Below are 15835 nucleotides of genomic sequence, written 5' to 3'. Positions count from 1 at the left end.
TGGGACAGCTGGCCGTGCTCATGTGCTGCGGAGGCACAACATATGGTTTGTTTAAGAGAGGAAACAATTGCTGCAGCTATTTTCACACAAGTGTTCAGGGAAGAGCTGCACTTGGGAAATCAGTCTTGTAGAGCACTATTCTTCCCTCCTGTTTTCTTTAAATACTTCTCAAGGTAACCACGGGCAATCCACTCCTTGCAACGTGTCCACGGAGGCATGGAAAATAACCACAGATGCAGTTCTGGGGCATGTGAAGCAATACTTACAAACCTATTTATGGCAAATGATAAGGAGTCAGTGTGAGGTTTAAGCCACATAAGGGCAGGCTTTCACCACAAAGGTAGTTTCTAACCTTAACCCCTTTTCTTGAGAATTAAGAGCACGTGTCACCAGTTGCTACAGCTTAGCAAGTTACTTCTTGTCCAGTGAAAGGCATTCTCTGGTCATCTGTGCCTAAACTGGGTTAAGTTTAGGGTGTCCCTGAGAAATTAGGCAAGATGAGCGGTCTTTCTAGAGAAAAAAAACAGCACACAGACTCTAAGCAATATACAGTGCATCACAAAGCAGCTCTACAGCATGACCAGGAACAGAAACTGTCTGTACAGCCAGCCCATCCAGTTGATCTTAGTCACAAGGACATCTTTTCCTCCCTGTGGGCAGGAGAGCACACCAATAAAAAGGAGGAGGAGATTGTGATGGACTTCACAGAGCATGTCCCTCAGTGGAGAAGGGATGGCATTTGGAGAAGAAGGGGTCTTGGGCAGCAGCACTGGCACTTACTTGACAAGCAGGCACTGAAGGAAAAGCAGAGCATGTCACTGCCAAAGGCTTTGGCAGTCGGATGCGACTTGCTCCCTGTGTTTGAGCAGACAGCTCTTTACTGAGCATTTCCAAAGCATGGTTCTTGAAAGCTGCTGTAGCTAAAGCGTAAACACACCTCTCTTCCCACATGGAAACTTAGTGAGTGGTAAAATATTAACATGACCAAAGCCAACCTTCTGAATTTCTATTTGCTTAGTGAGCTGTTTCTAATTGAAGGTCTTTTCCCCTGGCTCTAACAGGTCCAAGTGCGACCCCACCTCCTCCCCACGGCTGGTCATCATAACCAGTGTGTGGCAAAAAGTGGTTTCCAAGGGTAAGCCCAGCCTGATGATGCAGCTTCAGACATCTAAAGCCCCAGCAACCGGGTCACACACCAGCTACAACACAACTGTGGGGTCAAGTGTGGGAAGGGGGAGGCCCCCGGGGCAGCTGCAGAAGAAAGCAATTCATTGATGTCCAGCATGGGCAGCTGACAGGCTCCGTGTCCCTCAAAACATGTTGTCACTGTACAGGCAGGGCCAGGGGCAAGGTCACCCCAAAGGACCTGAGCCACAGTGCACAGGCAGGAGAAGAGTAGGAAAGAGTGGGAGCTTGTCTCCCTATCCCACTTCAGTGTTTGGGGAGGGGAGCAAAGAGGGATGGCCTAAAAAAAAAATAAAAATCCCTGTTTTGACTCAGAGCCTGCTCACAAAAGGCATTACTCACCCTGCAGACTCAGATTTTTATCCAGCCCAGCAGCACATATCACTTTCTTCAGCCACTGCTCGCGGCTGGACTTTACCCCCCTTTCTGATTGTTTGCAATACAATGCCAACCCAGAAAAACACATCCATCAAGCACAGCAGTATTAGAAAGGAAAATGTTATTACCTGGAATAGTCCCCTTTAGCTTCCTACAATTGAAAAACAGTGACAGAATTAAAACATGATCTCTTCAAAAGTCCTCGATTTTCCCAGCATTGTTCACTTCCCCACTCCCACAGCTCCACGGCCAGATCCTGACCCCAGCTACACCCCAGGCAAAGCATGGAGCCTGCCTGCATGTATTCAAGAACAGAACCCTTTAACACTTCCAGCTGTAGATGATCCACCTACACCATAAATAAAACCGCTTCCAGAATGGGGATGAATTTCACACTGCAAACCAAGTGTCACTTTTACTGTACGAGAAGTGAAATACAATTCTCTCTCCGGCCGACCGCATCCAGCTAAAGGGCAGCTTTACAAACAGGTCAGCACTTGAGAGAAACTGAGCTCGCTCCAGATGAAAACAACAGTTCAGGCAGATCGAGCCACCGCAGCTTTGCGGTGGCATTTTGTCACTGAGACACTCTCACTGGGAGAGACAACCCCCCCTAAGATCTTTTAGGTCGAATTTTATTTCTTACAAAGTGGTAAATAACCAGAGTTTAGGTCTGAGTACAACAGATCTTGATTAAGAAAAATTGGCATAATATATTTCAACATAACAGAAGTATCAAAAACAAACACTCTGAAAGATTCACAGGCATAATATAGCAACTTGAGCTACAGTAGTATACTCTTTGCTTCCCAGATCTCCGGAACATACTTAAATTAGAATAAGTGATAAATTAGACAGAAACTGCCAAGGACTTCCCTTGGTGAGTTTCTCCTCTTCCCTCTTTCAATTTAAAATTCCCAAAATAGACATTTCTCTTACTTGCCTATAAGGAAAAACAGCTCCCAACTTTTTTAGCTCCCCCTCCTCCCAACTGCAGAGATTGTAAAAAACGCTGCATGGTTTTGTCTTTATAAAGGGGAGAAAAAAAACACCAGAAAAGGAGCGGGCAGCTGAGCTACAAGAAGTCTAAGCTACCGGTTATTAGAAAACCCCCCAAATGACAGGAGGAAGAGCCGCTTACCTGCAAAATCAGAGCTGCCAACTTGAAGACGGTCTCACTCTCCACTTCAATCTGCCCCTGTTGCAGGGAAAGAGAAGGACATGAAGCGTGTGAGTGTGTGTGTATGTGTGTGTGCCTTGCACCGCCCCGCACAGCCCCGCACCGCCCCGGTCCAACGCGGGGGCTCAGGGAGGCGGCTCCCGATGCTCCGGGAAAGGCAGTGCCACCCCCAGTCCCCTCCCCACATCCCCTTGGCAGCCACCCCCCTTTTGTCAGCGTGGACACACAAACACACCGTGACATCGCCTTTCCTCCTCCTCCTCCCCAAACCCTCCCCTCTCCCCCCCCTTTTTCTCTCCCTCGTGTGTTTTCTTTACAAATCTTTCTTTTATTGCGTTTTGCTGGAGGCTGCTTTGCGTTACCGCATCTGACAGCGCGTCCCATCGGGGCTTTTATTGCGTTTTGCTGGAGGCTGGTTTGCGTTACCGCATCTGACACCGCATCCCATCGGAGACCTGATCCTGCACCCTGCAAAATAAACCCACGAAAAACTGGCCATGGAGCAGGGAGGCAGGGTTGAAGGAAAGGTATTTTTATGGCTTGAAGCACCTCCTCAGGGCAGGGAGGGCAGGTCTTTGTCGCGATGGTGGTACACACACCCCTGATGCTAGATAAGTGATACTTATTAATCACAAGAATAGCAAAACTAAGCTTCCTTTGCCCCACAGAGCCTGGATCTCACAGCCTCCAGTTATTACAAGTAAATTGGAGTTGTAGTGTAGCAATTCAGAAAAACTGCATGGACCCCCATGCTGGACATCTCCCCACTAACCCCACTCCAAAACCAATCCTGCACTCGGTGACTTCAGAGGCGTTCAGCAGATAAAGACTAAAAGCACTAAAACCACATAAGGATCCTTTTTTTTCCTGCTCACAAGCTTAAGTGCAATCTTAGTTAGCTTCTTTGAAGCAAAAACCCTGGTCCTTATTCTATACAGGGACCAGCAGTAGCACTGGAAAAGTAGAGGAGATGTGCTTACAGTTGGACTCTTGGCTTATCAAAGCTACCCCTTACACCTACTGCACCCTGCAGACTGTGTATAAGGGACAAAACCGAGTGCATGAACCAGCCCACAAATACAGAGATGATTTTTTTTTTTTAATTATTGATCTTCTGCAAGCAAAGATAGTAGCCATCGTACCAGTCTTTGAGGGGACAAAGCAGACCGAAAGCTGAAACAGTGCCAAAACCAAGGTAGCAGGAAGATCCACAGAATTCCATACAGATAGAGGGAAATGACATCTCAAAATATATAGGGCACATCTGGAGCTGAGCTAATTTACCACAGCTGCAGGTCTGCCCCACAGAGACTAAATTCAAAAGCTGACAAACAAAGTGCATGAACCAGCCCACAAATACAGAGATGATTTTTTTTTTTTAATTATTGATCTTCCACAAGCAAAGATAGTAGCCATCGTACCAGTCTTTGAGGGGACAAAGCAGACCGAAAGCTGAAACAGTGCCAAAACCAAGGTAGCAGGAAGATCCACAGAATTCCATACAGATAGAGGGAAATGACATCTCAAAATATATAGGGCACATCTGGAGCTGAGCTAATTTACCACAGCTGCAGGTCTGCCCCACAGAGACTAAATTCAAAAGCTGACAAACAAATAATTCAATTTTCATGGAAAGGAAGTTTTTTTTTTTTTTGCCAGCTTTGTCATCAATAAAACATTCCAGCAGCAGCACTCCCCCGGGCTGCTCCGCAATGGCAGACTACAAGGAATTTCCCCTTCCCAACAGGTGTGGCAACAGCTATGTAGAAGTAGCCTCCAAAGCATTCGCAGACATATTTTATTAGAAGAAGAGGAGGGGCACATCACAAATTAGGAGGGGAAAAAAAAAAAAAAGAGCCTTGAGTTCATCCTTCCTTCAGATCTCTTTCATGTCGATGCTTAAGAGAAAAGTCAAGGATTGAAGCCCAGAAACTCTTCATGTAGTTACAACTTTAAGGCAGTTTGTTACTTCCAGGTCCGTATCAGGGTAGTCTTTGTCATGCACATCTGAGCTGCCTTTTTTTAGCTAAATTGCATCTGCTCAAACAGCCTCTGAGGCCAACTGTGGCAGTGGAAGGATTACAGGGCATCGTGTCATCCCAGCACCATGCTCTGCTGCACCAGCAGGTGGGGAACCCAGGCATGAGAAAATGCCATCGCAGGGAACCTCTGCTCAGCAAGAAAGACAAGCTCCAGTTCAGCAAAGCTGTCCCTGGACCACAAAATCAGGGAAAACAGGGCCAGAAGGACCTTAAAAGCTCATCAAGATCATCTCCCTGCCCCAAGGCAGAATCAGCTACATGCGGCTCATCACCTTTTACGCATACAAGAAACTCACCGAGATTTAAATATCTAAATGCAAGTCTCACATCAAAGGCCCTCTTCTCTTTGGTACTGGCTCCAAGGAAAACTGGGTGAGCTACTGCTGCAGCGAGTCTCTGCTGACCCATAGCAATAGCTGCTCCTGGCCTTACTGGGGTGTTTGGGGCTTAATAACCCAGCACCTCTTCACTTTTCATCTTCAAAGCACCTCACAGCCATTAACTAATTAGCAATCGTAATTACGAGGCTGCTTTTCTGTGTTTATTTACTTGGTCCCTAAACACAGATGTTTAGGAAACTCTGGTCACTTTACTAGGCTGCTACGATATTGCCACGAATGTTAAAAGTGATCCCACAAACCACTTCATTTAGGGTTTTGGGAGACCAAACAGGCTGAACGGGGACTGCCTTCTTCAGGTGATGAAGTTTCAGTCCTTGCTTTCATAGTGAGGGTTTTGCTGTGGCAATGTCCTCAGTTTTGAACAGGGTTGCTTAGAAGCTGTGTTGAGGAGCAGAGAGGTAAGAAGATCCTCCCTAACTTTGACCTCTCTCAAACAAGACACAGAAGGTGTCTTTGACCTTCAAAGGGGGCAAACAGGACATCCCAGGTGCAGGGCTGCCACCACGGCTCTCCAGCTGTTGCAAACCTCAGAACAGGGCAGACCAGCTCTAATTATTGCCACATACCACCATACAATAACAGTGGCAGGAGACTGGGTCCACTCTGTGGGAGGCTCTGCCCAAAAATAACCACCAAAACACCCAAATTGCAGATCAGGAGAACCTCTACCTTTTAAAAGGGGCTAAAATAATCCAAGAAGAAAAGAGATGCAGGGAGGTGAAAGGACTGTCCTAGTTCTAAGTAGCTGAGTGAGGACTTGAAGCACAGGATCCCAAAGCCCAGCCCAGCCTTTATCTAACAGACTAATGCTACATACAAGTGACAAATTATTTTCCGTCGTAATATAAAATTATTTGCCATCTGGTTCCCCAATTGGCCATAGCTATAACGTAATCCAGGCCTGCCCTGGGCTGTCAAGGAGTTTGGACAGCCCTTGGCTTGACACAAATTCATATAGCGATACATGTCACTCAGGAGCACAGGACCATGGCTATTCCCACTCAGGCAATATTCTGATTTTATAACCACCCTTCAGCCCCAAGGCCAGCAGACAGGGGGGTATCTTTTAGCATCACTTCAACAGCAAGGTCAGATTTCAAAAATAGATGGGGAAAAACGGCTGAAAGAAGATTCATTCCCAATGCCTGCAATTGCTGGGCTAATTTAAGCAGAGACTTCAATGAGCAGGAGGGGGACCCTGGGAGCCAGGGCAGCGAGTGCCCTCATGGCCGTGTGTTGAAGATGAAGATGGAAGGTTTTCCTAGATTTATCCCAAGTGGGAACAAGGTCACTAGCACGAGGTTAAGTAGATGGATGTAATTCAGATAATGGAATCTGAGCCTTCTACATTTTAGATGCAAATAAGTTTAAACAGACTAGGGGGTGCAGCTCCAGGGAGGGGATGAAACTGGTATTTTTCAATTAGGGTTTGCACTGGGATCAATCATTTGAACCAGCAAGACAGATTCAGCCTCTTGTGTAGCTCTCCAAAAGGCCACTGGCTTATCTAAACACTGCATTTGGTCCAGCAGATTCAGGTGGTGGCTTTTGTCATGCTGACAAACATCAGAATAATAAAAGGTTGCAGCAGATGTCCATACCAGGTGGCAATTACCACAGAGCAGGAACAGGTCACTATCTCGGCGGCCAGTAAAGACCAAGTCCTGCCTTCAGTGCCCGTGGGCAGAATTTAGCCCCTGATTCAGATCTCAAGAGCTCAAGTCTTTTGCTGCACAGACATAGACTTATGAATGTGATAAAAATCACAAGCTCGGTCATGAATAGAGCAGTGAACCCTCATTAGACACAGCAACAACACTAGAATTTACTGTCACAGAGATACAAGTCCAAAACCCTGATGAAAACACAGATCAAGAGTGATGATAGTCAGATGAGCATTAACTGTGCTAAGCAAATCTTTAGACTGTAAACTCAGATTAAAGCAGATTTAAAAAAAAAAAATGAGCAACACACAGGAACTGTCATCTTTAACTCTTTAGAGCCAGAGCAAGACGTGAAAATGGATATGGTTTGTTCAAAGCACATATAACCTCCAGAGGTTAAAGACTAACAAAGATATTTCACATGGAGATTTGAGAAGATACTAACAAACCTCTTCCCTCAAACCAACCTCTTTAAAAATGTATATTAACCAAAGACACCCCCAAATACACACACTATGATTGAATAGCCTCAAGACAGCCACAACATTGAATATAATTACCCGTGATGACTGAAAGGTGATTTAAAAAAGCTGAGAGAAAGAAGGGTGCGATTAGGCAGAGGGAAAGCAAGGATCCAAATGTGTACGACACGATGTTCAAACTGAGGGAGGCAATTAGTTGGGTGTGGACAAGTGAAGAAAGCGATGCCAGCGCCTGTGCCCTTACCCAGCACTGCCATGACTTCCCCCAAGAGATCCAGCATCCCCACGGTGTGCCCCGACAGCCAGAGGATGCAAAGGCAGGGCCCCGCAGTGCAGACACCTTACCAGCTTTTCAGCATTGAAGGGTTGTTTTTTTTTGGGAGAAGAGGCTGCACAAAGGTGGCCTGAGCTCCTGGGATCTGAGCTGGGGAGGGAGGAGTTGTTGGCCACAACCTGTTACACGACACAAGTCGGGCAGCACGGGAGGAACTAGGTCAGGCAATTCAACAACTCGCTCTGTCAGCGTGGCTGCGCTGGGTAATTAAACCAAGGAGACAAACAATAGCAGCAAACGAATAACCCTCCAACTTTAAAGCGCCCGTACTGGTTACTGGCATTCACACCTACATCTCAGCCCTGGTGGTGTCTCCTGCTGTTCACGCTGCCCTGCGACGCACAGGACACCCCATCCCATTCCCTTCTGCATCGGGAACTTCAAACTTTATTGAGCATCTCAACTGGGACCAATTTCCCAAAGACAGAAACACCGGGCTGAGAAAAAGCACAGCAAAGCAAGCAGCTGCCTGCAGCACATTAGGGAGGGAAAGTAAAGCACTAAACCAGCAGGAGAAGCAGAATATGAGCCCTTATAAGAGTAAATTAAAGGCTGGTCCTTCTGACCCTTCTCAAAAGGGCACTCCAGATTTGCACTCATGCTGCATTTACCCCACAGGAAGCAAAGCCTGGATGGCTCAGGAGCCCTCACAGCATTTAGATGGTCCATGACATCTTTCATGTCATCTGCTAAGCCCCACAACCCTTCCTACCCACATGAGAGAGCCTGACCTGAGACTGAACACAACTCAGCACACATGCAGCAGCCACCATGGTTCTCTCCTGGCAGGACCTGCTGCTCCAGCCAACGCAGCCAAAAGAAAAGTTGGTAGCACCTCGTGGTGAGCAAAAGCTCCAGGTTTCTCTGTTACACCCTTTGTTTTGCTGTCTCTGCCACCCTCATCCCTCTCCCTTGCTTGGATTTCGTGCTTCAGCCAACACTTAGATGAAACTCCAGGAGGAGCTACTCTGAGACTTGTCTACACAGTTCAGGGCAACAGGAGTACATTTATTTCTGCTCCTTCTGCATTAATATAAGAGTAAAAGCAGAGAATGGGGGAAGGACATAAAGACTTTCCTGTTTACAAACCAGGGTATGCAGCAAGTGTCATTAGACTCAATGTATAATCACAAGCCTTTCGCTTTCCTACCACAGCGAGATACCCAACACACACCAACAACAGACCTGTCGCAGCATCTTTACCCTGTGGCCAGGAGATCAAAGGTGCAAACCTCTCAATTTCAATTAACACCAGTAGTTACACCCAGGAGGAGGTGACTGCGTCAAGAGACACGAGGTATGAAACTTTGGCTGCAAACCAATTAAGCCTTCATATGCAATGGGCCACCCCAGCTAGGACACAACCGAGGCCTCCCCTGGCAAGGGTCTCAACAGGTCCCTTGGGCACCATCAGCCTTTACAGCAGGCAGCCTTGGACAAGCCTCAACAGAAGTGCTGTGTGGAGTCCCTTGACTATACCCAAACCATGGCCAAGTCCCTCCCCAGGCCACCAGTGCAGCCCCATGTGAAGCCTCATGGGGTAACAAGTAGGGAGGCCCCATGGAGATCTGCCAGCTTACATCAGCATGGGCGTCTTACCTCCTCCTCTGTCACATTTTGCTCACAGACATAACCTTCTCCATCCTTCTCATCTGCTGACAAGCTGCTCATATGAATTTGGGCCAGGAAGGTGGCTGCTATCACCCATGGAAGACAACAGACCTGAAGGTTCAGAAGGCCAGCTGGTCCTCCTCATTCTTGTCCTGGGCTTTACACGTGCTCTTCAGGAGCAGAACAGCAAACACAGGCAATGGATAGAGTGCAGTTGAACAGCCTTGGCTAGGATCAGACTACACAGTGTTACAAGGCTGCATGGGAACGCTCCCCTCTCCCCAGAGATGGGGGAGAATTAGGAAATATCTGTTATAAAACTTTCGAGAGCTCTCTGATATACGACCACTTCACTCTCCACGAGCTGGAAGCCAGCCAGGCTTTATGCTCCCACCAGGGGTCTGTTTCAACAGCTCTTCTTAGTAAGCACTAGTCTTCAGGCTGCCAAGTGCTCACAAGCATCGCCATTCACGAAGCTATCATGGTTACAGACTCCTCCGAAAACTTCCATTTCCTTTAACATTGTTCTTTTTCTTTTCTTAAAACAATTCGTGCAGGTCTTTGAAACAAATGGGAAATTAAATAAATAGCTCCCCTGACACCCAAATATAGAGAGGACAAGGGGAACACAGCCAACTTGACCAAGATCTTAGTTTACAGAACATATTTTTAAGGACTGGCAAAGAGTCAACAGTATGGCTGCAGAGCTATATAGAGGTTAGCTCTAATGCATAATAAACTTGACAGTGCTTTGCTCGCCAAGTAGGGTGTTATTTTTCCAAACTTGGCTGTTTTCAAAGAAGAAAAGACTAATTTATCTTTCCAAATTTATCATCAACATATGCGTGACCAGTTGCGACCCACCTCCTTAAAAGCATCCCAACTGTGGTCATGGGCTGTGCAATAACACACTGAACGTGTTACAAAGCTCCGCTCTCCCCGAGCAAACACATCAACTCCGAGATACTCGTTTCGCCTGAAACTAAGTGCTAGGTTTCCACTATTTTAAATTCCAGCTGTACAGTAGATTTTAGAGAGCACTATAAATCTAAACCCAGCTTCTTACATTCAGTGACAGGAAAGAAAGCTTTTAAATTGAAGTTGTCACCACTGAAGGTTTTCAGGCAGTTCTCAAAGCCTTAAAAGAGAGAGGCACGTAAGAAAACACAGCCCAGACATACACAAGGCCTCCTTCCAGTCATTGCATCCTCCCAAAATACACATAGATAAACAAGTCAACTGGAAGGCCCTTCCATAGACCTGGAGACCTAAGTTTTACCAGCTCCCACCTCTGGCTTAGTGGCCCAAGCTGTTCCTGGCAGTGCATGTGGCTTTTCCAAGCTCCAGCCCAAAGAGCATGGATGCTGGAGAACAGGAGCCAGGCAGCTGCCTGGACCACACGGGACTGAGAAGGCTTGGGGACTGCAGCATCAGACCAGGGGGAAAAAATTGGCAGCTCAACATGAAGGGAAGGTAGGGTGAGAGCACTGGCAGCATTTGTGGTATCGGCTGGAGGCCAAGGTTTGTGCACGCACCAGTGGCAAGGAAACACCGGGCGCTCTTACGAGCGTAACAGCAAATGTTGCGTTCAGTTCACATGCACGGAGACATGGGGAGGGCAAGGCCAGAAAATACTGAACGGGTCATGTTGGCACATCCAACAGAGGAGGTCTGTTCTCCAGGTGTGTAAAGCAGCATTATGGTACACTGTGCAGAAGAAAGATGCTGGTGCTGACGCGGTGGTGGGTTAAGATGGGGTGCGGCGGAAAGGAGCAGTCACAGACACTGCAGGAGAGGTGGGGACTCTATGCTCACAGACACTGCAGGAGAGGTGGGGACTCTTATGTGGGAGTGTAGCAATAGGATGTGGGGTAATGGTTTTAAACTGGAAGAGGGAAGATTTAGATTAGATATTAGGAAAAAATTCTTTACTGTGAGGATGGTGAGACACTGGAACAGGTTGCCCAGAGAAGCTGTTGGAACACATCCAGGGATGGGGGCATCAGACCAGGGGGAAAAAATTGGCAGCTCAACATGAAGGGAAGGTAGGGTGAGAGCACTGGCAGCATTTGTGGTGTCGGCTGGAGGCCAAGGTTTGTGCACGCACCAGTGGCAAGGAAACACCGGGCGCTCTTACAAGCGTAACAGCAAATGTTGCGTTCAGTTCACATGCACGGAGACATGGGGAGGGCAAGGCCAGAAAATACTGAACGGGTCATGTTGGCACATCCAACAGAGGAGGTCTATTCTCCAGGTGTGTAAAGCAGCATTATGGTACACTGTGCAGAAGAAAGATGCTGGTGCTGATGCGGTGGTGGGTTAAGATGGGGTGCGGTGGAAAGGAGCAGTCACAGACACTGCAGGAGAGGTGGGGACTCTTATGTGGGAGTGTAGCAATAGGATGTGGGGTAATGGTTTTAAACTGGAAGAGGGAAGATTTAGATTAGATATTAGGAAAAAATTTTTCACTCTGAGGATGGTGAGACACTGGAACAGGTTGCCCAGATAAGCTGTTGATGCCCCATCCCTGGAGGGGTTGGAGGCCAGGCTGGATGGGGCTTGGAGCAACCTGGTCTAGAGGGACACAAGATGATCTTTAAGGCCCCTTCCAACTCAAACCACTCTATGAGTTATGAAAGTAAAAATAAGGTTTCAGCTCTCCTGTGCTTTGGGCAAAGGTGACTCCTCTGGATCCCCAGCTGCTCACAGGGGATGAGGGCAAGGCAGAGGGGGAGACTGCACTAAGACCACCACAGGTTGTAGAGGATGAACAAAGCTGGTGAGCGGCAGCAAAGGTCCCACAGTCACAAAAGAGCTTTGACTGTACTGAAGAGCGCAGAGGTGGGAGAGTGGGTGGGGAGCAGAAAGAAATACATTTTTGGCAGCAGAGATTTCATTGTCTGTTCACTCCTTCCTTGCCAAAATGTCTACAGACGTTGCAAAATGCACAAGCCCCAGATTCCTCAAACCCTTGGCAGCAGAAAGTGGTACCCAATTTGCAGAAAGGAGCAGAGAGATTTGCAGGAAGGAAGTGTGGAGTTGAAAGGTGAGGAAGAGCAGAGGGTGGCTATGCACTACAGAGCACAAGCCAGCTTTGTCTGTTTTCAGAGCTTTTAGGCAGGTTTTTATTCCATTATATTATTCAGAAGCCAGTGATATATTATAGAATTAATTATTGATATATTTAATATGCTATATTATTTATTCTGAATTTTTATTCAGCTGGGAGCAAAACCTCTCTGGAGTCATCTGGGGCAAAATGGCCAACACATTCTTCCCAGCAGCTCCACCCTAAACCCAGAGATGCTGGACCTCACTAGGGAGATACCATTCTTTTTGATTGGATACAGCCACTTACAGGATTTCACACACAGGACTGTCTGCAAATGTCTCAAATAATACTGTAAATACATTTATGAGGCAGCCTCTCAACCTGGTAAGCCACGGCTAAATTCCCTCCAGAAGGAGGACTGGCACAAAGCTTTGCCAACACACAGGCTGTGTTTGCCCAAGCCTTTGTCTTGCTCTTGTGGTGCATCCTACACACCAGCAGGAGCACCAATATGCAGCATCTCACATGCAGGGCAATGTCACCTCTTCATCCTCTGCTCAGGAAAGCATCATTTTCCTTTAAAGCACAGGTACGTACACACTGCTGAGCTGTCAACACATGCCAGCGCTCAGGAATGTCAGAAGAGCACAAACACAAACTCCTTCAAGCATCAAGTCTCTGCACCACCCTGAATTTCGGCTTTTCACGCACCATGTTGCTTATGGGGAATGAGCTACCGTGAAAATTCTGGAAACAGCTTTGTAAAAACAAAAAACACAACTGGCTTTTAAGCAATCTTATCCAGGCAGGTCTTCTCACACCCCAGGTATTGCAGCATTTATCCTCTGAGCCACATTCCCAGCCCACACAGAGCAGAAGCTTCATGCAAAGATCCAGGTTAGGATACGGCCCCATGGTAGGGCATCCTCCAGCACACCCCATGCATTGAGCACCACCATTGAGGAGCACCCCCGAACACGTGGGCTGGGGGCAGGTTGCTGCTTTTTGAGGCACTGGGGTTTCCTCACTCCTTGAATGCAGCCAGGAAAGAAGAAGAAAAAAAAAGCTAAACTGAGGAAGGTCTAACCTCCTGGGGCTGGATTAATAACTGAGAAATGCCAGGGAACATTCCTCGCTGTCATCAGTGAGCATCAGCTTCACCAGAGCTGGGGATCCACTCATATTCACTTCACGCACCACTTGAAGCCTAGAGACTGACCATAAGTTTACCAAGTAGGATAAAGTATTTTTTAAAAGACTTAATTTGAAGGTTAAAAGCCACTGGACCAAAGTCACCTTGAAAGTAAATAACCTGGCTTGTGCTGAAGCCAGGCTTGAAGCCACCCAGCACAGAAAGTGCCGCAGGCAGAGAGGGCTCTGGGCTTTCCTTACGTGTTGGGTCACTCGGCGCTGCCCGCAGAGATCCTGCTCTCAGGAGGAAGTGATGGTCCCATCCCTCCACTGCCCACAGAAACTGGACGTGACAGAAAACCCTCTCTGCTTCTGGCAATTTTGCTGGCAGGAACAGGGAAGCCGGCACTTTGGGTTGCTGTCAATTAGACCACGCACCTTGCAACGCCACGGTGGGGGGAAAATACAAAGCAGCCCTCACTCAAACCTCTCCCAGCTCTCAAAGCTGTGAGCTCAATGCAGCCTGCTCACTGCAGCACTCCCTGCATCATCAGCGCTTCTCGTGCTATCAGCACTTCATTTCAGTAATACAAAGTTATGCTGCTTGAATAATAATATTTATCCAGGCCAGAAGTGACTCCTTATTGGTTTGATGACATGTGTCTAGGATCGGTGAGAGAAGGTTTTTTTATGCTTCTCTCTTCCTTTGCTTTCCCTTATACTTTATGCACATACATAAATATATACATTTGCACCAAATATTTTGGTGTTGACAGCCTTTCTTTCAATAGCAGTGCCATTTTTCACATTCCATTGAAAACCAAACCCATTTTCCAATTCCAGAGTTATTTGCGCTTTGTTTGAAGTGCTCCATTTTTTCCCTGAAAGGATGACAGGTTGCCAGGACCCTTCATTTCAAATGGCAGATATGCCAAATGCAGATTTGCTTTTTATTAATCTTTACCAGTGAGGCCCCAAGTTCTTCAAACATCTTTAAAATTTTAGCATGCTGTAAAAAGGCCCCAATTTCCTCCGCTCTCCTAGAAAGCAATTCCTGTACAAAGCAGTCACAACTTTGCCATTAACCACTTTCACATCAGGTTTCTGATCCCACCATAAAATAACAAATACTGGATATTGAATAAGAATCCTCTAAAATATGAAGCATATTAAAAATGAAAACTTTGGCCGGCTACATTGAGCTCCACCATCAGCTAATGATACAGGACTGTTTTCCAAGAAGAGATTGTAAGAACCAAGTGACCCTTTTAGACTGTTTGAACCTCAAGTAAAAAAAAAAAAAAGCCAGATGCCCGAGTTTGACATTAACTAGAAAATCCCAGAAACATCAGGCATTGCTAAGGTAAAGTTCATTGAATGGCAGCTGCTATTGCACCACTGGTTATGAGGGCCATGCCGAAGGTGGATGCCACATTGCCCTTTTTTCAGACTAAGATGAATCTACAAGATCAACCTTATTTTAATTTTACTTTATCATGAATTAACTTTTAAAGATACATTCTACCAATTCAAACATTTCAACAAAACAGTGGAAGCTTCTTAAACAGAGAATAAATATAAAAAGTATTTCTATAACTAGCTTTGATTACTACTTTATAGGGTTTATTACTTTACTACTACACTGAATTAAGGCAGGAAATCAAGGAACTAGGAACCAAGTTTGCACCGTAGGACCTTCCTCACAGGGCTTTTGTTCTTTAAACAAGTTTGACTTGAGTGAAGAGATGCTTTTGCCTTGAGTGTTTATTATGCAGTGTACAGAAGGATATGCCACTGAGACAGAGTCTACCTGTGAAGTTACAACCCAGATTTCAAACAACTTAAAAGCTTTTGAGTACTTAAGGCTTATTCTAGTGCAATGAACACACAGCAGGGCTGTGAAAACAGGACAAGGAAACCATCATCCTCATCCATTTGCTTAGAGCATCAGCATTTAAATGAAGGAGGAGAGAAAGCATGCTGATTTTTTAATACTTCAGTAAGATCTAGAAATTAGGCACAGGTCCTAGTGAGTTTGCAGGATCACATAGGTGACAGAGGAGCAATAAATGGGAGAGGCACAGTAAGAAACACTGGGGCTTACCTGGTGCACACAGGACTTGGCATTCAGAAAGAACAGCTCGACTGTAGTTTTGTCCTTGAGAAAGGAAATGCTTTCAATGTAGAACCTGAAAATTAAAAAAAAACAAACCACCAAACAGTTACTTTCTTGAATAGGTTTCATCTTCCTCCCAAATCACTTTATTTCCTCAATGTTTTGTTCTCTAGTAATAAAATAGCACAGAGGAACTATGAGCTACTGCACTTAATTTCCTGCCTCTTAGGAGGGAACAAGCGGAAAATCACAGGCCAAC

At 46.4% G+C, this 15835-nt stretch overlaps 1 protein-coding gene across 1 annotated transcript in view; it reads right to left on the bottom strand.

Annotated features, from left to right (window-relative positions):
- Positions 1-15835, bottom strand: part of LOC106890651 (FERM domain-containing protein 4B-like) — an 86592-nt gene that overhangs the window by 40682 nt on the left and 30075 nt on the right. Inside the window, exons 5-7 of the mRNA XM_014946606.1 lie at positions 15565-15649; positions 2705-2761; positions 1692-1714 (exon numbers count right to left, since the gene is read on the bottom strand). Of these exons, the coding sequence (XP_014802092.1) occupies positions 1692-1714; positions 2705-2761; positions 15565-15649 (165 nt within the window). The remainder of the gene's footprint in view (positions 1-1691; positions 1715-2704; positions 2762-15564; positions 15650-15835) is intronic.

Source organism: Calidris pugnax, unplaced genomic scaffold, assembly GCF_001431845.1.
Source record: "Calidris pugnax isolate Ruff unplaced genomic scaffold, ASM143184v1 scaffold81, whole genome shotgun sequence".
Taxonomy (NCBI): Eukaryota; Metazoa; Chordata; class Aves; order Charadriiformes; family Scolopacidae; genus Calidris; species Calidris pugnax.
Note: the sequence above shows the minus strand (reverse complement) of the source record. Positions and strands in the feature narration are given on the sequence as shown.